This window comes from Lucilia sericata, unplaced genomic scaffold (genome assembly GCF_015586225.1).
Source record: "Lucilia sericata isolate MDLA Ls3-8-SP2 unplaced genomic scaffold, ASM1558622v1 Contig000378F_arrow, whole genome shotgun sequence".
Lineage (NCBI taxonomy): Eukaryota > Metazoa > Arthropoda > Insecta > Diptera > Calliphoridae > Lucilia > Lucilia sericata.
The window spans coordinates 106,464-127,900 of NW_023994397.1; the positions used below are offsets into that span (position 1 = coordinate 106,464).

Sequence of the window (21,437 nt, forward strand, 5' to 3'; positions counted from 1 at the left end):
CTATACTGTTGTTGTTCAGTTTTCAATTTCATCAAGAATAACAAGACAAAGACTTTCTTTTGCACACACAAAAATGCAAGGAATTTTTTATCAACAAAAATCGATTTTCATACTTATAGATTGTATTGCTATGTATGTATGTGTATGTGTAAGAAAGAGTATATTTGTGGTAGTAAGTAACCTATAAATGTTTCAAGTTTGACATTCCATTATTGTCCCTATTCTCCTCTTTTTTCTTCATTTACCAAAACCAAAGAGCAACAAACAGTATGAAACGAAAATATAATAAAAATCACAGTATGTGATGTTTAAAATATGTATTGGCAATTTTAAGATTAAAGTAAAGGATTTTTACTTGTATCCTCCAGTAAAAATATATATAGTCGTATAACATATAAGGCAATACATACAGCAGTACAGAAGTGAACCAATTTCCTAAACTGTCAAACCCGTTTCGAAGCATTTTTTAATCTATAAATCTTTAACGGACAAAATGTACATGAGAGTTTTATTTTGCGAAAGCTATTGATATGCGATAAAAACTGTAGTAATTTTTTTCTTTATGAAAAAGGACATGAATACAGTTAAAGGTAAATTTGCGTCCGGTATAGTTAACACAACCTTTTCATATTTTGATCAGATTTTAACATCCTACTGTTTTTGCAAAATAATTATTTTAAAGGTAATAAGATGACAAAAAAACATAATTTGTAAAATTTTAGGAATGTAAATTAGGAGTCGTCAACAGTTCAGTTCTAATCCATTTCTAGTTCAGTTCTTGTTGAGATATAGTTCAGTTCTAGTTCAGTTCTAGTTCAGTTCTAGTTTAGTTCTAGTTCAGTTCTGGATCAGTTCTAGTTCAGTTCTAGTTCAGTTCTAGTTCAGTTCTAGTTCAGTTCTAGTTCAGTTCTAGTTCAGTTCTAGTTCAGTTCTAGTTCAGTTCTAGTTCAGTTCTAGTTCAGTTCTAGTTCAGTTCTAGTTCAGTTCTAGTTCAGTTCTAGTTCAGTTCTAGTTCAGTTCTAGTTCAGTTCTAGTTCAGTTCTAGTTCAGTTCTAGTTCAGTTCTAGTTCAGTTCTAGTTCAGTTCTAGTTCTAGTTCAGTTCTAGTTCAGTTCTAGTTCAGTTCTAGTTCAGTTCTAGTTCAGTTCTAGTTCATGTTCTAGTTCAGTTCTAGTTCAGTTCTAGTTCAGTTCTAGTTCAGTTCTAGTTCAGTTCTAGTTCAGTTCTAGTTCAGTTCTAGTTCAGTTCTAGTTCAGTTCTAGTTCAGTTCTAGTTCAGTTCTAGTTCAGTTCTAGTTCAGTTCTAGTTCAGTTCTAGTTCAGTTCTAGTTCAGTTCTAGTTCAGTTCTAGTTCAGTTCTAGTTCAGTTCTAGTTCAGTTCTAGTTCAGTTCTAGTTCAGTTCTAGTTCAGTTCTAGTTCAGTTCTAGTTCAGTTCTAGTTCAGTTCTAGTTCAGTTCTAGTTCAGTTCTAGTTCAGTTCTAGTTCAGTTCTAGTTCAGTTCTAGTTCAGTTCTAGTTCAGTTCTAGTTCAGTTCTAGTTCAGTTCTAGTTCAGTTCTAGTTCAGTTCTAGTTCAGTTCTAGTTTAGTTCTAGTTTAGTTCTAGTTTAGTTCCAGTTCAGTTCTAGTTCAGTTCTAGTTCAGTTCTAGTTCAGTTCGAGTTCAGTTCTAGTTCAGTTCTAGTTCAGTTCTAGTTCAGTTCTAGTTCAGTTCTAGTTCAGTTCTAGTTCAGTTCTAGTTCAGTTCTAGTTCAGTTCTAGTTCAGTTCTAGTTCAGTTCTAGTTCAGTTCTAGTTCAGTTATAGTTCAGTTCTAGTTCAGTTCTAGTTCTGTTCTAGTTCAGTTCTAGCTCAGTTCTAGTTCAGTTCTAGTTCAGTTCTAGATCTGTTCTAGTACAGTTCTAGTTTAGTTGTAGTTCGGTTCTAGTTCAGTTCTAGTTCAGTTCTAGTTTAGTTCTAGTTTAGTTCTAGTTTAGTTCCAGTTCAGTTCTAGTTCAGTTCTAGTTCAGTTCTAGTTCAGTTCTAGTTCAGTTCTAGTTCAGTTCTAGTTCAGTTCTAGTTCAGTTCTAGTTTAGTTCTAGTTTAGTTCTAGTTTAGTTCCAGTTCAGTTCTAGTTCAGTTCTAGTTCAGTTCTAGTTCAGTTCTAGTTCAGTTCTAGTTCGTTCTAGTTCAGTTCTAGTTCAGTTCTAGTTCAGTTCTAGTTCAGTTCTAGTTCAGTTCTAGTTCAGTTCTAGTTCAGTTCTAGTTCAGTTCTAGTTCAGTTCTAGTTCAGTTATAGTTCAGTTCTAGTTCAGTTCTAGTTCAGTTCTAGTTCAGTTCTAGTTCTGTTCTAGTTCAGTTCTAGCTCAGTTCTAGTTCAGTTCTAGTTCAGTTCTAGATCTGTTCTAGTACAGTTCTAGTTTAGTTGTAGTTCGGTTCTAGTTCAGTTCTAGTTCAGTTCTAGTTCAGTTCTAGTTCAGTTCTAGTTCAGTTCTAGTTCAGTTCTAGTTCAGTTCTAGTTCAGTTCTAGTTCAGTTCTAGTTCAGTTCTAGTTCAGTTCTAGTTCAGTTCTAGTTCAGTTCCAGTTTAGTTCCTGTTTAGTTCTAGTTCGTAACATTTCATAGAAAACGTTAAAGTAAGTTGCTGCAGATTCTTTACAGTAGGGATAATATACTCGTATAATTATTGTACACTTTAATTTCTTAAAGAAATATAAACGTGACAGATAGTTTATTAAAAGAGATTTATATTTCACTCAGGATTGTTGTTAAAGAAATTCCCAGAAACCTTTATTAAAACAAAATAATCTATTAACTAACCCCAAACGACTAACCATGCTACTAAAAACTACGCTATTACGATTTTGTGGAAATAGGCAATTAAATGTGTAATGAATTGATTTTGTAACATAAGTATTTCTTCTTTCTTTTCAATTTCTTTATTCAATTGCATAACAAAAGGTATATGGAGGAACGTGCTTTAACTGGCGGTAATACATCCCGGAAGCCCTCAACAAACTCCGCTAAACACAAACCCAATGTCGGTTATCGACTAGGGAAACGTAAAGCTTTATTTGAAAAGCGTAAGCGCATTAGTGATTACGCTCTAGTCATGGGCATGTTTGGTATTGTTGTGATGGTTATCGAGAATGAATTAAGCAGCGCTGGGGTATATACAAAGGTAGGAAATACACAGAAATTAAAAATACAATATTATTATTATTATGGTTATTATATTTTTCGTTTAATAATTTCTTCTTTTGTTTCCTTTTTCTGTCTCTTTTTTTCAGGCATCCTTTTATTCCACAGCGCTTAAAACATTAATATCGGTTTCGACTGTGATTCTTTTAGGTCTTATTATAGCTTATCATGCTTTGGAAGTGCAGGTGAGAGTGAGTGCTAATTAAATTTTTCTTCTTTCAGATGTTAGATTAATATATATTTAATATATTATTTAATAATTTGATTTTTTATTTTTGTTAATTGGTCGTCGTCTTGGTTGTTAAATTCATTATTATTCTTATATTTAATTATTATTATTATTACTACTACTACTACTAGGATTATGTGGTGAAATGTGAAATTGTGTTTTTAATACCAATACACATACACAAACATAAATCTCTTCCCCCCCTTACCACGCCCCCTGACCATAAACAGTTCAGAAATAACAAAATTAAAAAAATAAATGTTACATTAATTTTTAACCATAAATATACATAATCCATCCTTTTACCAATTGAAAATTTTGTAACCTTTAATCTAAATTCTAAAAGAAATATGTAAATATTTAAATTTTCACTGCAAATGATGAAGACCAATGACGGTAAAAGTGTTATCTCTAAAAGTGCATGTTCTTTTATGAGTTTAATACTTAGAATTTGAATAATTTAATTTTAAAGTCAAAAAAGTTGTTTGGGTAGTTAGCATTAAAACAACGTTTGTGTAAATATTTAAGCAGTTTTTTAGATTGTTTATTTTAGCTTTATATTAAGGATGTTCACTTAAGAATGAAAAGTTAGTTAGTTAGTACTTTTTGCTGTTAAGAACAAAATAATAATTTTTTATTAAAAATAGTACTCAGTTCAGTTCTAGTTCAGTTTTAGTTCAGTTCTATTTCAGTTCTAGTTCAGTTCTAGTTCAGTTCTAGTTCAGTTCTAGTTCAGTTCTAGTTCAGTTCTAGTTCAGTTCAAGTTCAGTTCAAGTTCAGTTCAAGTTCAGTTCAAGTTCAGTTTTAGTTCTAGTTACAAAATCATAACGTAGTGCAGAGTAATACAAAAAAATAGCATGAAAACAGTTATTTTGAATCTATTATTTGATCAAGTGGAAAAGATTTTGATCGTAAGATATACATTATTCAACTGTACTAAATCTGTAAATCAATAGAAGATGTAAATGTAAGATTGAAAAAGGTATTGTTTGTTTTCTTTCCGCGAATATTCAAAAAATCTTCAATGTGTGAGAACATAGTAATTTATATAATGTTGTGAAGTGAAACGACTCTAAAGTGAACATCCCTAATAATTAATTTACACTTCAAGCCCCACAAAAGAAAAACAACCCAACATCTTTGCAGTGAACATTTATTCGTTTACATATCAAAAACTTGCAACTTCACACACACCATGTGATTTGTTGTAAAAAATCGTTAGAATGCTTTCAGTGTCTGCCTGTGTATGTGTGTATTTAGTTAGAGAAATGCCTTAATTTATAAAAAAAATAAAAAAAAAACTTTCAAACATTTTATATATAGTTAAAAAATATTTATCTAAAAAATAACTACTATTTGTAAATACATATGTATAACATAAAATTAAAAAAAAAAAACTAATATATTTAAGCTTCATTCATTAGTACAGCATTTTAACATTTTTGAAAAAAAAGCCGAAAACCATACAAGCTAAAGATATTACAAACTCTGCTTTTTCATTTTAAATAAAATTTATTTAAATATGAAAAAAATAACATATAAAATAATAACAACATTTTTCAACAAAATGTCTAAACAGAACTTTTATAAAAAATTAAAAAAATATACTGAGAGATATGTACACATAAACATACATACATATGTATACAAAAAATTGAATATTTTTCCTACTCATACTATTTTTTCCAAACACTTAAACAAAATTCATATCGAGATAAATATATTTATAGTTTTCTAGCTGAAATTGCATTGTTGTGAGAAAAAATAATTTTCAAAAAAAAAAATCATAAAGTGCAACAATATTTGTTTAATTCACATACAAACAAATATTCATCGTTTAGATTCATACATCGATGAGATTCAATGTTTTGGAAATGTGTTTGTCCATATGTATCTGTGTTTTTGCATTTCATATCCTCTCTATATATACTTACATATGTATGCGTATGTTTGTCTATGGGTAGGAGTATACATTCATATATATGTATATGTATTATATCCTTAGTATATGTATGTTGCTATATAAACTAGTTTAGTTGTATTTTATGCATTAATGCCTCAAGTGCTTAACATTTCATTATTTTTTTTTTTTTGTTCATTATCACAAACAAGAAAAAAGTTCAACGAAAAACAGATACATTTTAAAATAATATAGACACACATACATATATACATTTCAAAAATTAAATTTTATTAAAAAATTTTAATTTATGGTGGAGGGGAGTTTCATACTTAAGAAGGATTGCAACTGGGGAAATGGAAAGTGGAAAAGTTTTTACAAAACTGTTAAGTACTTCCATCCTTCTGCAGAATCCGCTCAAAAGACTATAGACTAGACTATAAACCAGACTATAGACTAGACTATATATATAGTCTAGACTATAGACTAGACAATAGACTATACTATAGACTAGACTAGACTAGACTATAGACTGGACTATAGACTAGACTATAGACTAGACCATAGACTAGACTATAGACTAGACTATAGACTAGACTATAGACGAGACTATAGACGAGACCATAGACTAGACTATAGACTACACTATAGACTAGACTATAGACTAGACTATAGACTAGACTATAGACTACACTATAGACAGACTATGACTAGACTATAGACTAGACTATAGACTAGACTATAGACTAGACTATAGACTAGACTATAGACTAGACTATAGACTAGACTATAGACTAGACATAGAGTATCTATAGACTAGACTATGAGACTTAGACTATAAGACTAGACCAATAGACTAGACTATAGACTAGACTAATAGACTATACTATAGACGAGACTATAGACTAGACTATAGACCTAGACTATAGACCGAGACGATAGACTAGACTATAGACTAGACTATGATTCTAGACCTATAGACTAGACGATTGACTACTAGACTATAGACGAGACAGACTAGACTATAGCTAGACTATAGACTAGACTATAGACTAGACTATAAGCTTAGACTATAGACCGCTCAAAAGACTATAGACTTAGACTATAAACCAGACGTATTGACAGACATATATATAGTCTAGACTATAGACTAGACAATAGACTATACTATAAGACTAGACCTTAGACTAGAACTATAGACTGGACTATAGACTAGACTATGAAGACTAGACCATAAGACTAGACTAGAGCTAGACTATGACTAGACTATAGACGAGACTATAGACTAGACTATAGACTAGACTATAGACTAGACTATAGACTAGACTATAGACTAGACTATAGACTAGACTATAGACTAGACTATAGACTAGACTATAGACTAGACTATAGACTAACTATAGACTAACTATAGACTAGACTATAGACTAGACTATAGACTAGACTATAGACTAGACTATAGACTAGACTATAGACCAGACTATAGACTAGACTATAGACTAGACTATAGACTAGACTATAGACTAGACTATAGACTAGACTATAGACTAGACTATAGACTAGACTATAGACTAGACTATAGACTAGACTATAGACTAGACTATAGACTAGACTAGTAGACTAGACTATAGACTAACTGTAGACTAGACTATAGACTAGACTATAGACTAGACTATAGACTAGACTATAGACTAGACTATAGACTAGACTGTAGACTAGACTGTACGACTAGACTATAGACTAGACTATAGACTAACTATAGACTAGACTAGTACTGTAGACTAGACTATAGACTAGACTATAGACTAGACTATAGACTAGACTATAGACTAGACTATAGACTACTAGACTAGACTATAGACTAGACTATAGACTAGACTATAGACTAGACTATAGACTAGACTATAGACTAGACTATAGACTAGACTATAGACTAGACTATAGACTAGACTATAGACTAGACTATAGACTAGACTATAGACTAGACTATAGACTAGACTATAGACTAGACTATAGACTAGACTATAGACTAGACTATAGACTAGACTATAGACTAGACTATAGACTAGACTATAGACTAGACTATAGACTAGACTATAGACTAGACTATAGACTAGACTATAGACTAGACTATAGACTAGACTATAGACTAGACTATAGACTAGACTATAGACTAGACTATAGACTAGACTATAGACTAGACTATAGACTAGACTATAGACTAGACTATAGACTAGACTATAGACTAGACTATAGACTAGACTATAGACTAGACTATAGACTAGACTATAGACTAGACTATAGACTAGACTATAGACTAGACTATAGACTAGACTATAGACTAGACTATAGACTAGACTAGACTATAGACTAGACTATAGACTAGACTATAGACTAGACTATAGACTAGACTATAGACTAGACTATAGACTAGACTATAGACTAGACTATAGACTAGACTATAGACTAGACTATAGACTAGACTATAGACTAGACTATAGACTAGACTATAGACTAGACTATAGACTAGACTATAGACTAGACTATAGACTAGACTATAGACTAGACTATAGACTAGACTATAGACTAGACTATAGACTAGACTATAGACTAGACTATAGACTAGACTATAGACTAGACTATAGACTAGACTATAGACTAGACTATAGACTAGACTATAGACTAGACTATAGACTAGACTATAGACTAGACTATAGACTAGACTATAGACTAGACTATAGACTAGACTATAGACTAGACTATAGACTAGACTATAGACTAGACTATAGACTAGACTATAGACTAGACTATAGACTAGACTATAGACTAGACTATAGACTAGACTATAGACTAGACTATAGACTAGAACTAAGACTTAGACTAGACTAACTAGACTAGACTAGACAGACAACTAGACTAGACTCCTAGAGACTAGACTAATAGACTAGACTATAGAACTGACTATAGACTAGACCTATAACTAACTATATAGACTAACTATAGACTAGATGATAGACTAGACTATAGACTAGACTATAGACTAGACTATAGACTAGATTATAGACTAGACTATAGACTAGACTATAGACTAGACTATAGACTAGACTATAGACTAGACTATAGACTAGTCTATAGACTAGACTATAGACTAGACTATAGACTAGACTAGACTATAGACTAGACTAGACTAGACTAGACTAGACTAGAGATATTTCTGTATGTACAGTGGATTCTATATATAGTCAGTTGATTCTATATATGTATATTCTGATACACATATACATTTAAATATTATCTTATTATGAAACTCCCTACGCTTACACTTACACATACATATGTACATAAATTCCCATACTGTGCATACTTTATAACACGTGCATCAAAATTAGATATCATTTATTAGATACTATAACTATTATTTCTACTAATGTAATTATTTATATTAAATATTATAACTATTATCATACAAGTATTTTTTTATTTTTTCATTATTTATCTACTATATTTCAAAACCACCCTCATAGTGGTGTCTTTATTAAGTTGCTTTTAAATCTCCTCTAACTATATCTTATCCTGCTATATCCTGTCTATAAGTGTTTCTCTCTGTCTCTTAGTCTGTGTGTTATTTTATCATATAAATGTGTGTAAAATGTTTCATTTTTACGTGCATTGTTGGTTTTCTTTTTCTATAATAGATAAATGTCGTACTCTCTAGCTTTTATAAAATCTATACACACGCTCATGCTTTACCTCAGCGAACGAGTTGAGCAATGGAAAGTGTAATTAATATAATCAATTTTATATGGTCAATAAACGAAATGCCAACAATAATAATTATTGTTATTTGTTGCAAACAAGCTTTTATAAATGCAAAAAGTTAATGGTCACATTGAGGAAATATTTCTTTCAATAGGGTTAAAATTTTTAAACAAATAGTTATTTGCTTAGTTATAAATAATGTTTAATAACTTCAAAGTTATTCTAATTGTTTTCTACATATCTCAGTGTGTGGAATATTTTCCACATGTGATAGAAACTTGACTCGTTTATTTAGTTTTAAGTGAATTGACACGGAATATTATAGATAAATTATTTTCCGTTGTTTTTTCATTTTTGCTTTTGTTATTATTCTTGTACAATTTGTTTTATTCTCCACTATAAATTAATTAAACATTTTTGTTGTTTTATTTTTCTATACTTCATTTCTACATACGAAAATTCGTGGTGTTAATATGTATGTAAATTATATAAATATGTAAATTAGACTTTGTTGCAGAAAATTTTCAAAAATTTATATTATACAAAATTTCCAATTTTATAGAAAAGACTATGAATCAGCCTGTAGTCAAGACTATAGATCAGTCTATAGTCGAGACTATAGATCATTCTTTAGTCAAGATTAAAGATCAGTTTATAGTCATGACTATAGATTAGTCTATAGTCAAGAATATAGATCAGTCTATAGTCAAGACTATAGATCAGTCTATAGTCAAGACTACAGATCATTCTTTAGACAAGACTATAGATCAGTCTATAGTCAAGACTATAGATCAATCTATAGTCAAGACTATAGATCAGTGTATAGTCAAGACTATAAATCAGTGTATAGTCAAGACTATAGATCAGTCTATAGTCATGACTATAAATCTATCTATAGTCAAGACTATATATCAGTCTATAGTCAAGACTATAGATCATTCTATAGTAAAGACTATAGATTAATCTGTAGTCAAGACTATAGATCAATCTCTAGTCAAGACTATAGCCTATATATCAGTCTATAGTCTAGACTATAGGTCAGTCTATAATAAAGACTACAGATCATTCTTTAGTCAAGACTTTAGATCAGTCTATAGTCAAGACTATAGATCTATCTGTAGTTACGACTATAGATCTATCTATAGTCAAGACTATATATCAGTTTATAGTCAAGACTAGATCATTCTATAGTCAAGACTATAGATCAGTATATAGTCAAGACTATAAATCAGTGTATAGTACAGTGAAGACTATAGATCAATCTGTAGTCAAGCCTTTAGATCAATCTCTAGTCAAGACTATAGATCAGTCTATAGTCAAGACTATAGATCAGTCTATAGTCAAGACTATAGATCATTCTATAGTCAAGACTATAGATCAGTGTATAGTCAAGACTATAAATCAGTGTATAGTCAAGACTATAGATAAATCTATAGTCAAGACTATAGATCAATCTATAGTCAAGACTATAGATCAATCTATAGTCAAGACTATAGATCAGTCTATAGTCAAGACTATAGATCAATCTATAGTCAAGACTATAGATCAGTCTATAGTCAAGACCATATATCAGTCTATAGTCAAGCCCATAGATCAGTCTATAATCAAGACTATAGATCAGTCTATAGTCGAGTCTATAGATCATTCTTTAGTCAAGATTGAAAATCAGTTTATAGTCATGACTATAGATCAGTCTGTAGTCAAGAATATAGATAGATATGTCTATATTCAAGACTATAGATCAGTCTATAGTCAAGATTATAGATCAATCTGTGGTCAAGACTATAGATCAGTCTGTAGACAAGACTACATATAAGTCTTTAGTCAATACTAAAGATCAGTCTATAGTCAAGATTTTATATTGGTCTCTAGTCAAGGCCATAGATCAGCCTATGGCCGGGACTAGAGTTCAGTCTATAGTCAAAACTATTGATCTGTCTAAAGTCGAAACTGTTGATCTGTCTAAAGTTAAGACTAAATATCGGTTTATAGTCAAGACTATAGATCTGTCTATAGTCAAGACTATAGATTCGTCTTAAGTCAAGACTATAGATCTGTCTAAGGTAGAGAGAAATTTCCAATATTTGTCTTTTTGGAGATATTTCGAAAAAATCTTTATTTTTATAGAAAAATTCTATTTTTTCGATAACGTTAAATATTAAACCATGAATCCTTTAATAATCACCATTATAACATTTGCATTTAAACTGCATTATTAATGCTGCTGTTTGTTAAAGTGTTAATTATATATTAATTTATATACCTACATATATACATACATTAAATGTAAAGATTAAAGGTCAATAGTTTATTCTTATGGTTGTTTCATGCAACATAATTGTATAATTAAAGTAGCTGCATTTTATAGTTAACAATTTGATTTTAATGAAGAAATTATTAAAATTGTTTAATGGCAAATAAAAAATATGCAACTTGAACTTTTGTGTAAAATAACTATAATCTACATGTATGTGAACATGAAAACTCAAGGGTCTGTTTGTAGTGCGTTCTTATAAAGTACTTTTCAAGATTAATATGAAAAATCAATAATTGTATTATATTGAAAACTATAATGTGTAAGCTTTTAAAAGATATTGAAATTCTGCGAAAAAAGAAATTTAAATCTATTAACATGCTCCTCTTTTTTGTTTTTACTTGTCTTTATAATTATGAAATTTTCTTCTATTATAACTAAAATTGATTATGAACATAATAATGACTATTAATCATAATTTAATAGTGTTGACACCTCAACAAATGTATAAAAGTTTGTAGAAAAATAAATAATGGAAAATGAAAAGAATATATAACCGCTGTAAAAAAAATTTTGCTTTAAATCAATGTTGGAAAAAATGTTGGGAATTTTTTCACTTTAGCTCAATATGCGTTGATATGAGGGTAAACTGATAATTCTCTTAGAATTTTTTTCTTTACATTAAAGTAAACATATTATAAAGGATAATATTATTCATATCCTGTTTAAATTAGTCACATGATATGTAAAATATTTGGAATTTAATCTTGAAATCTTCCCTTTAAATTATGTCTACTTTCCTTAAGAGTTTTATCTTCAAAATATTCAACTCATTTTTCCGATTACCCGCGTTACTTGTAATATAGTATAAAAACCATAAAACCCTACTAAGTATGCCATGAATTTTTACTATAAATAAAGCAACATGAACATACTTGCAACTAATACGGTCAACCAAAGTGTTGGTGAGGAAAACACAACACACACAACTTGCATCCTTTTCCTTTTTTGAAGTTGCTGCACTTACTTTTTTTTATCTGCCCTATGTTGGCTATAAATTTATGAAGTCAGACAGCTAAACAAAAGCTTTAGGTTCTTAGTTTCTTAAGTCATTTACAACAATGCCGCAAATACACACACACACACAAACTGCTACTGCAACAACAAAGATAGTAAAAACGCCGAAAAGTATAAAATAGAAAATAGAAGAATAAGTAAAGTATACGCATGTATGTCTGTATGTGTTGAGTGTGTTACCAGTATCCTTTTTAACATCCTTATAGTTGGGGCTCATTCTAAGCAGCGTCATCAGCATTAGTATCAACATCATCATCATTTACCTTACAAATGAGCACTAAAATATGCAGCATATGTGAAAGTTGCATACATATACATATATCCTGGCAATCTTAAGAAGGTGTTAGTGTTTCTTTTTTAGACAGATTTCTTTCCAAATATCTATATACGTGATAAAAAAAAATTTATATTTTTGGGGGATTTAACAAGTAATTTTTTTTAAATAAATTGAGATTGTCAACCGTCATTTCAGAGTACCCAAGTAATCTAGCGGGTAGTCAGTCGTAACTTCGGGGTCTCTAAATAATCTAAAGAGAAGCAATTTTAAAACACTTTCTTCTTTTCTTTACGTAAAAACTGATTTACTTGTCTCATCAACATTAATCTATTGTCGTCGAATAGTGTCTTAGACGTGATGAGGCAGTCAAATTACTAACAATGAACTCAGTAATATTATTCTGATCTTCTGTTTCTCGTGAAAGCGTCTTCTATAAGGTACGTAGAAGTGATCTTTAGACGACAGAAGTTAGTTAGTTAGTTAGTTAGTTAGTTAGTTAGTTAGTTAGTTAGTTAGTTAGTTAGTTAGTTAGTTAGTTAGTTAGTTAGTTAGTTAGTTAGTTAGTTAGTTAGTTAGTTAGTTAGTTAGTTAGTTAGTTAGTTAGTTAGTTAGTTAGTTAGTTAGTTAGTTAGTTAGTTAGTTAGTTAGTTAGTTAGTTAGTTAGTTAGTTAGTTAGTTAGTTAGTTAGTTAGTTAGTTAGTTAGTTAGTTAGTTAGTTAGTTGTTCGTTCGTAGTCGTTCGTCGTTTTCGTTCGTTCGTTCGTTCGTTAGTTCGTTCGTTCGTTCGTTCGTTTCGTTCGTTCGTTCGTTCGTTCGTTCGTTAGTTCGTTCGTTCGTTCGTTCGTCGTTCGTTCGTTCGTTCGTTCGTTCGTTCGTTCGTTCGTTCGTTCGTTCGTTCGTTCGTTCGTTTCGTTCGTTCGTTTTCGTTCGTTTCGTTCGTTCGTTCGTTCGTTCGTTCGTTGTTCGTTCGTTCGTTCGTTCGTTCGTTCTTCGTTCGTTTCGTTCGTTCGTTCGTTCGTTCGTTCGTTCGTTCGTTCGTTCGTTCGTTCGTTCGTTCGTTCGTTTCGTTCGTTCGTTCGTTCGTTCGTTCGTTCGTTTTTCGTTCGTTTCGTTCGTTCGTTTCGTTAGTTAGTTCGTTTAGTTCGTTCGTTTCGTTCGTTAGTTAGTTTTCGTTAGCTAGCTAGTTAGTTAGTTAGTTAGTTAGTTAGGCAGAGGATGTTACATCTAATTCGATCAAAAAAGGCCGGTCTGACAGACTACAACCATTTACAAGTAACCTACCGAAGGTAAGTTTGTTTTTATTCCAGAACACAGAAAATCTAATAAATAAACTATTCAAGACAACCACCCCGAACTGCAGGGTTGTACCTAACTGAAAGTACAGATGTATGTAACTTTTGTTGTAATATTTTCATGTATTTTGTACATTTTTCAAACAGCAACTATAATTTTATTTAAGAACTTTAAAACGAGGTTACAATAGAAACATTTATGGAATGTTAGGAATTTTTTTAAATCTTTGCTATTTTTCAAAAAGAGAAAACGAAAAGTCTAATACATTGCAGCTAATAAACAATAATGAAAGACATTATTATAGTAACTTATTGCCTTAACAAATGGGGCAATAAAGTCTTAAATGCGGTACTCTTAGCATATAAATTTATTTGCAATCACTATAAATATTTGGTTAAAAAAAATCTCTTGTTTAAAATATGTATAAAATAAAGAAAACAACAAAAAAATCTAGTAAACATTTTCATACGGCTTTGTTAGCCAAAACCCAAAGAGCCTTTAAAACGTTAAGCACCCCCAACAGTATGCTACATTTTTTTGACGCTTTAATAAGATTTCCTTTAAAAAAAATACATCAAAAACAACAGCAACAAAAGAAAGAAAATGTTGTTATTAAAGAATGTCAAATTGATGTACTTGTAGTTTGTGGGTACTTTATAAAATAAATAGAAAAGAAAACATATTTTTTTAAATGAATTTAAAAAAATGTAAATTTGTGTGAAAAACCGCATTGCAAAGAAAATAGTTTTTAAACTAATTAATCAATCTTTAAAATATAATACTTATAAAGAAAACTTTGTCTTTCACGAACAGATGAAATTTACATGATGATTTTTATATTATTATTATCTATCAGAATTTTTCACTGTTGACATCATGTAAACAACATGTAAATAACATGAAATAGTAAAAATATGTGAAAAATTGTACTAGAAAACTGTTTACGCTTATAATATTTCTAATTTACATTATCAACATCATGTAAACAATGTGTAAATAACATAAAATAGTAAAGATAAGTGATATATTATGTTATAATATCATTTACCATGAATTTTTTATAAGATCTTTTTTTACTTTTATAAGATCTTTTATTTACATTGTTGATATCATGTAAACAATGTGTAAATAACCTAAAATTGTAAAGATACATGTATTTATGTGAAACATTTTATTTACATTGATGATATTATGTAAAAGTCGGGTAAATAATGTTACATATTGTCAATTAATATATTATGTTTTTAAAAATTATTTTCAATAAAAAAATTATAATTTTACATTGTTGACATTATGTAAAGAATGTGTAAATAACATGTAACAGTAAAGATATGTGAAACATTGTGGCAGAATACTATTTAACTTTTAAATATCTTCGATTTCCATTATTGACATCATGTCAACAATAAGTAAATAATAGTAAATAATGCATATATCTAAAAAGTATTTAATGGATACTATTTGTCACCTGCAACCTTATAATATTCATTGTTAACTTCAAGTAAACAACATATAAAAATATATATTTAATCGAATAATTAATATAATTTTTTATGTAAAAAATTCTACTAGAAGAATAGTAACCATCAAAAAATCGTTAATATACATTATTGACATCATGTAAACTATGTGTAAATAACAGCAAAATATCAAAAACTATAATAAATATTCTAATTTTAATAATAATATTACAAAAAGATCTAAAATTTACATTGTTGACATCGTGTAAACATAACACATTAATACCAAAGTGTTTATAATTGTTCAATAACATTCGTTGTCAAAGTGTGTACGGATAGTTATTATATAGTTTATAATATTTATTTATATGGGGTATCTTTTTGGAATGAAATCGATGTGTTATCAAAGTAACAATGCTATGTTGTCAAACTAAAAGTTGCGTTGTCGAAATCAGAACGATTCACAAAGCGTAATCAATAGGACAACAATCTGTTGTTGCAATGACAACTATGAGTTGTCAAAATTACAACGGTTGTTGTTAAAATGATAACGTGGTAAGATCACTTTTGACAACGACTTGTATGAATTTCGGTAATTTTTCTACCCGTCTTTTCCCTTTGTGTTTTATTATGGAAAATGAACACTTAACATGGAATCTTAGTCTTAACACAGTTGTCTAAAGAACTCTGTTGTGGTGGACTGTAACTGAAACGCATTTCAGTGCAAATCAACTGCATAAGGTTTAGAGCTAAGCATGTATTCGTATAACAGATACACTAAAAACTAATCCTTCAGAATCACTGAATACTATATTGCACCTTGATTTTACCGAGCATCTCTGCCAAATGCTGCTGAAGATCTCAAGATTCAACTGGAAATATTACATCGCCCACAAACTTTGATAGAATATAAAGATTCAGAGTTTCTTCCAAGAGCAAGTGTTTCGGAGTGAACAAATTTAACACCAGGGTATATATAAACGGTTTAAAAATAAATAGGAAATATTGAAATTTTCGTTCTCTAAATGAAATTTCCACACTATCACATCCTTCTAGATTAGACAATACATATGAATGATCTATCCAGAAACATTCTCTGCAAATTTCCTGTCCAAGCCATCTATATTGATGAGTTATTTGAGTCTAGACTTAATAACATACTGTGCTATCTCACAGCTGCAAGTTGGATCTTATACTGCACATCTCACTAGTGGTGTGTTCGTCTCAAAAAGGAGTCTGACAATAACCCTTTAACCCTTCGAGTTTGTTAAAATTTAAAATTGTTACTATTTCTTATTATCTTGCTTGATTTACTTAATTTTTCTTTGAAAGCTAAAGAATTTTTATAATGCCAAAATAAGTATTATCATGTTCTAACTACATCAAGTAAACAAAAACCTTATTGTCTATGCAACAAAATGTTGAAAATAAGAACATATTCCGATTATTTCACTTCCTTGCACTTTATCAAAAACATTTTTTTCTTGATTTTCTTCTAAAACAAAATTTAAGAAAATTACTTGAGACATGATAGCAATATAGTTTACTTATGTATATACTACAACTAATTCAGTAACTACAGACAAGTATGTATGTATCAAACAAACATCCTCTTCTAACATCTGCTGGAGTTTGACAACTTGCCATTTCTTTAGCTTAAAATTGTGTTCTATTCTATTGGTTCGTTTTGGGTTTTTTCTCTGTGCCAGTAAATACTCGTATAATATGTATAAAACATTATTAAGTGAAAGATACTTTGCCTTCAAAATCATTGTTATTTTGCAACATTTTGCAATTTTCTCTAGAGTGCATGGTTAAATGAAATAAAAAAAAAAACAAGTAAGAAATTATATTCGGTCAAAGCCGACCATATAATAGCCTACACCAGTTATAAAAATAAAATGTGATTTAGTGTTTATAATAAAGCATTCAAGTTGAATTATACCTTGCCTCAGATATATTTAAGCCATTTATTGTTGAATAAAATTGTGGACATTTATGTTAAATTTTGAAGGGGCTTTTTATAGGGGCTAGGGGCTAGGGTCAAATAAGGTCCTATAATTATAAAATTCATGAGGGTCATTAGGGCTAGTTTAGAACTTGGTATTACAGCTTTTTGTTGAGATGCGAGTATATTAAACATAATTATGAACTTAAAAGGCCTATTCGGCGGGTGCAGTTGTATGGGGACTAGGTGAAATAATGGACCGATGTTATCCATTTTCATTAGGCTTCGTCCCTGGGACAATAGAAGATCATGTACTAAATTTCATTAAAGTATCTTCAAAATTGCAACCTGTAGTTTGATTACAAGGTTTACATGGACGGACAGACGGACGGACGGACAGACAGACGGATAGACAGACAGACGGACAGACAGACGGATAGACAGACAGACGGATAGACAGACAGACAGACAGACAGACAGACAGACAGACAGACAGACAGACGGACAGACGGACGGACGGACGGACATAGCTAAATCGACTCAGAAAATGATTCTGAGCCGATTGGTATACTTTAAGGTGGGTATAGGACCAATATTACTGTGCGTTACAAACATCAACACAAACCCAATATACCCTCCCCATTAAAGTGGTGTAGGGTATAACAACAGCGAACCAAACAAATGATATGTTGCGATTTTTTACTTTAAACTTTTTTTCCAAAATATTTTGTTGGCTGATAATGTTATTGTTTTAAACTACTACTTATATACCCGGTTTTTTCCCCACAAAACTATTCATTCTTGTTCTTTTGCCATCAACTGACATTGATTGATGTCTCATGTTGCCATGTTTGAGGGTAATGTAGTAGTTTTGCCAGAACTATAATCACGTTGATTTTATAGTTTTATAATTTTTGCATGATGATATGAAAAGAAATGTTAACTATAGAAAGAAGACTTAAATTAAATTTTTATTATGATAAATTTTTCGTTTCTTGTTTTTTTGCTTGTCCAAATATTGTATTATTACTATTTGGCTTCAAAAATTATGGCCTTCAAAAATAACGAAAATATATGTAATTATATTACTTTTTTATGCAATCCAAAAACTTAAATTGATGAGCTTGTAATTTTGATAGCAGCAATCAAAATTTATGTAAATTATAAGGATGAAGAAGGCTGTTGTATTATTTAAAAGGCATAATTGAAAGCTGAGTATATTATAAAGAAAATATATGTCATAAAAATTCTTTAAAATAACACAAATAATATTTATATGCTAAAGTACTGTTTATTTGAATTTCATAATATATCTATGATTACATATTCACACCTCGTAACTGTTAAATTTTACAACTTGAAAAAGAACATAACATATGCCTTCATTATAATGACAAAAACATTTACAGCCATTCTGACATTTGTTAAAAACAAAATCAGTTACTTGTAAACATCATTTCATCATCTATATTTCAATTGAATTTTTTTTAATAATTTTACAAAAAAAAATCCTTATAAAATGATAAAAATGCATCTTTTCTAAACTTTGCTGTCATAATAATCTTTTCAAAATTTCTTCTTTTTAGAACAGGATAAAAATGTCTGATAATAATCCTTTTTATATTGTTCATTGAACTGTTTTTGGTAGTAATTTGTAGTTTATGTTGTAAATATTATAATAAATATTTATTATACATGAAAATACAGACATCGATCAATGTCATAAATGTATATATTAATAAAAGAATAGAAAATTTCTGCACGTGTATATCTATGAGAATAGATGATGTGATATAATGTAAAAAATGTCTAATATACATAAATGTCATTTCTATGCTGAAACAGTGGAATGGTTTCCTTTTAGTAAATGAATTCCATAGCATTCACCTACAGAGAATTAAGATTCGAAATAAGAAACATAATATCTAAGTAACATCTACGTACATATATATACTATCGACTACAATGTAACTCAAACAGGTTTCGCGGTATCGAACAATGGATCAAATGGCCTCCAAGTATATTTCACTAAACTGCAAGTGTGTGGTGTCCTAAGCGTTACAACATCTTATTTCTAGAAATAGGTCCCCCCACGGCATGTTTCCTTGATGAAAAACTCCATCTTGGTGTATTGTAATCCCAGGTATAAAGGTGCTACCAATACCTCTAGTCTGCCGGGGCTATAAACTGGTGATGATCAAATGTATCCTCGGCCTTTCCTTGGAATGATTTGACATGAGGTCTAACCAGAGTACCATATAATCTGGCACTACGGCTGGTTAGTTGCCCACAGGACCTAGTCCAGACCGGTCAATTGGTTAATACCCAAATTCGCGGGGAGAGATTGTTGGTTTAAGGACTGATATATCCAAATGCCAAATATGTCTGGATTCTCTCTCCGGTGCTGTTGCCATCTCAACAGATGTCACTGGATGATGTGACAAAGCAACTTATGCTGGATTCCTGAACACGTTGAGTATCTCTTACTCTTCGCGTAGTAGGGCGCCAGTATATATTGGGGAATTTTCAGGTTAACACTTGGTAGTTGCCTGTCATTCCGTAGATCATTTTTTATGGTCTGAGAAAGGAACTGATGTAATTGGTGAACGATCGAAAAAGATTCCTCTGCCCGACAGGAGACTAGTACTGATTTAGTAGACCTTTTGCTTCAGGGAAGTTCTCGGTGCTGTTGCCAACTCAACTGGATTCATATTGTGTCATATCATACGCGACATATGGTTGAGGTCCGTTCCCTCAACTCGTCGGGGCAATTATTGAGTTCGAGTTGACTTTGGAAATTTCTACATCCTTTGTCACATTATCTGACATACAGAGGGATCTTGATTTATTAGTTGGATATTTCGGGCTACCAAATACGTCTCTAGGTGCTGTTGCCGAATCAACAGAGCCATCTCAGTAGTGTAGTTGCGCGGTCTTTAAGAGGTTAATGAATGCACTGGAGTGGGTCATTAGTTGATGGGTATTGCATTTTAAATAATGCAATCTTGCATGACATCATACGGGAGGTCACCATCCGGTATACCGGAAGATTGAATTCACCTGATGTTGGGGTTTGTCGCCCCTTCTATTGACTTTAGACCAGTGATTGCTTTTTCCTTGTCGTGGTTTGCATTGCGATTGATCCCATGCTGCCTGTCATTCCGCAACGGGTCTACTATGGCAAGAGATTAGATAGCTCGAGTTCTTCAGCAAAGAGCTTGTACATGGACCGGCACAGCCATGTACAAAAATTGCCACCTGAGTTCTTCATAGATTCATAGAACACCTATCTTATCTGGAACCACGACAACCGGTAGCTCTCATGTTGAAAAAGAACACATAACCTCTTCTAGTAATTCATATGTAGAAAAAAACTGTTTGCCATTGTGAACACATTCAGCAAAATTGCTTGAAAAAATAGCTAAACATTTTGTGTCTAAAGGAAATTGATTTGAATTCAATATCCTAAACAGGAAAAAGGAAATGAGTACAAGATGTTAATATATTTAAAGAGTTTCCTTATGAAAGGGTTTCATTATTTTGCTGCAAAGTTTTGAAAGAAAAAATTCAATATATTTTGCATATTTTCAAACAAAAATTAATAATAATTTTAATACTTAATATTGTGTTTCATACAAAAACAATAGACATTTTATTAAAGCAAACCATTTTTATTGATATTGTCACAACAATTTATTTTTTATTTACAACTACGATATTTAAGTAGTCTTAACTATCTGTTAAACGCATCCTCTTATATATTTTTGTTACAAAAAAAAACTACCTATCCTTAGCACATTGTCTAAAACATTATATAAATCCTTCATTTCATTTACAAACTACTACCTTTAAATATCTTTACGTTACAATTTTAATTTATACAATCCAAAACTGCAAAATATATACACACATACAAATACTACTTACAAAAAAGGAAGAAAAAACACGAACTAACGACGACAACATTGAAAGGAAGGAACAAATCAAAGTTGTACATTTTATCACATTTTCAACTTAAATCACTCACATTTATAGGTACAAACATGAAGTGGTGCCCAGTCGTTTAAG

The 21,437-nt window shown here is 30.6% G+C and overlaps 1 protein-coding gene across 14 annotated transcripts in view; it reads left to right on the forward strand.

Moving 5' to 3' along the window:
• The window catches only part of LOC119604279 (small conductance calcium-activated potassium channel protein), a 245,111-nt gene that overhangs the window by 93,757 nt on the left and 129,917 nt on the right, over positions 1-21,437 (forward strand). For 9 of the 14 annotated variants that reach the window (XM_037956806.1, XM_037956798.1, XM_037956804.1 and 6 more), the window contains 2 exons: positions 2,934-3,153; positions 3,263-3,364. In XM_037956806.1, the coding sequence (XP_037812734.1) occupies positions 2,934-3,153; positions 3,263-3,364 (322 nt within the window). The remainder of the gene's footprint in view (positions 1-2,933; positions 3,154-3,262; positions 3,365-21,437) is intronic. The other 5 variants (XM_037956800.1, XM_037956805.1, XM_037956799.1 and 2 more) reach the window with 1 other exon arrangement.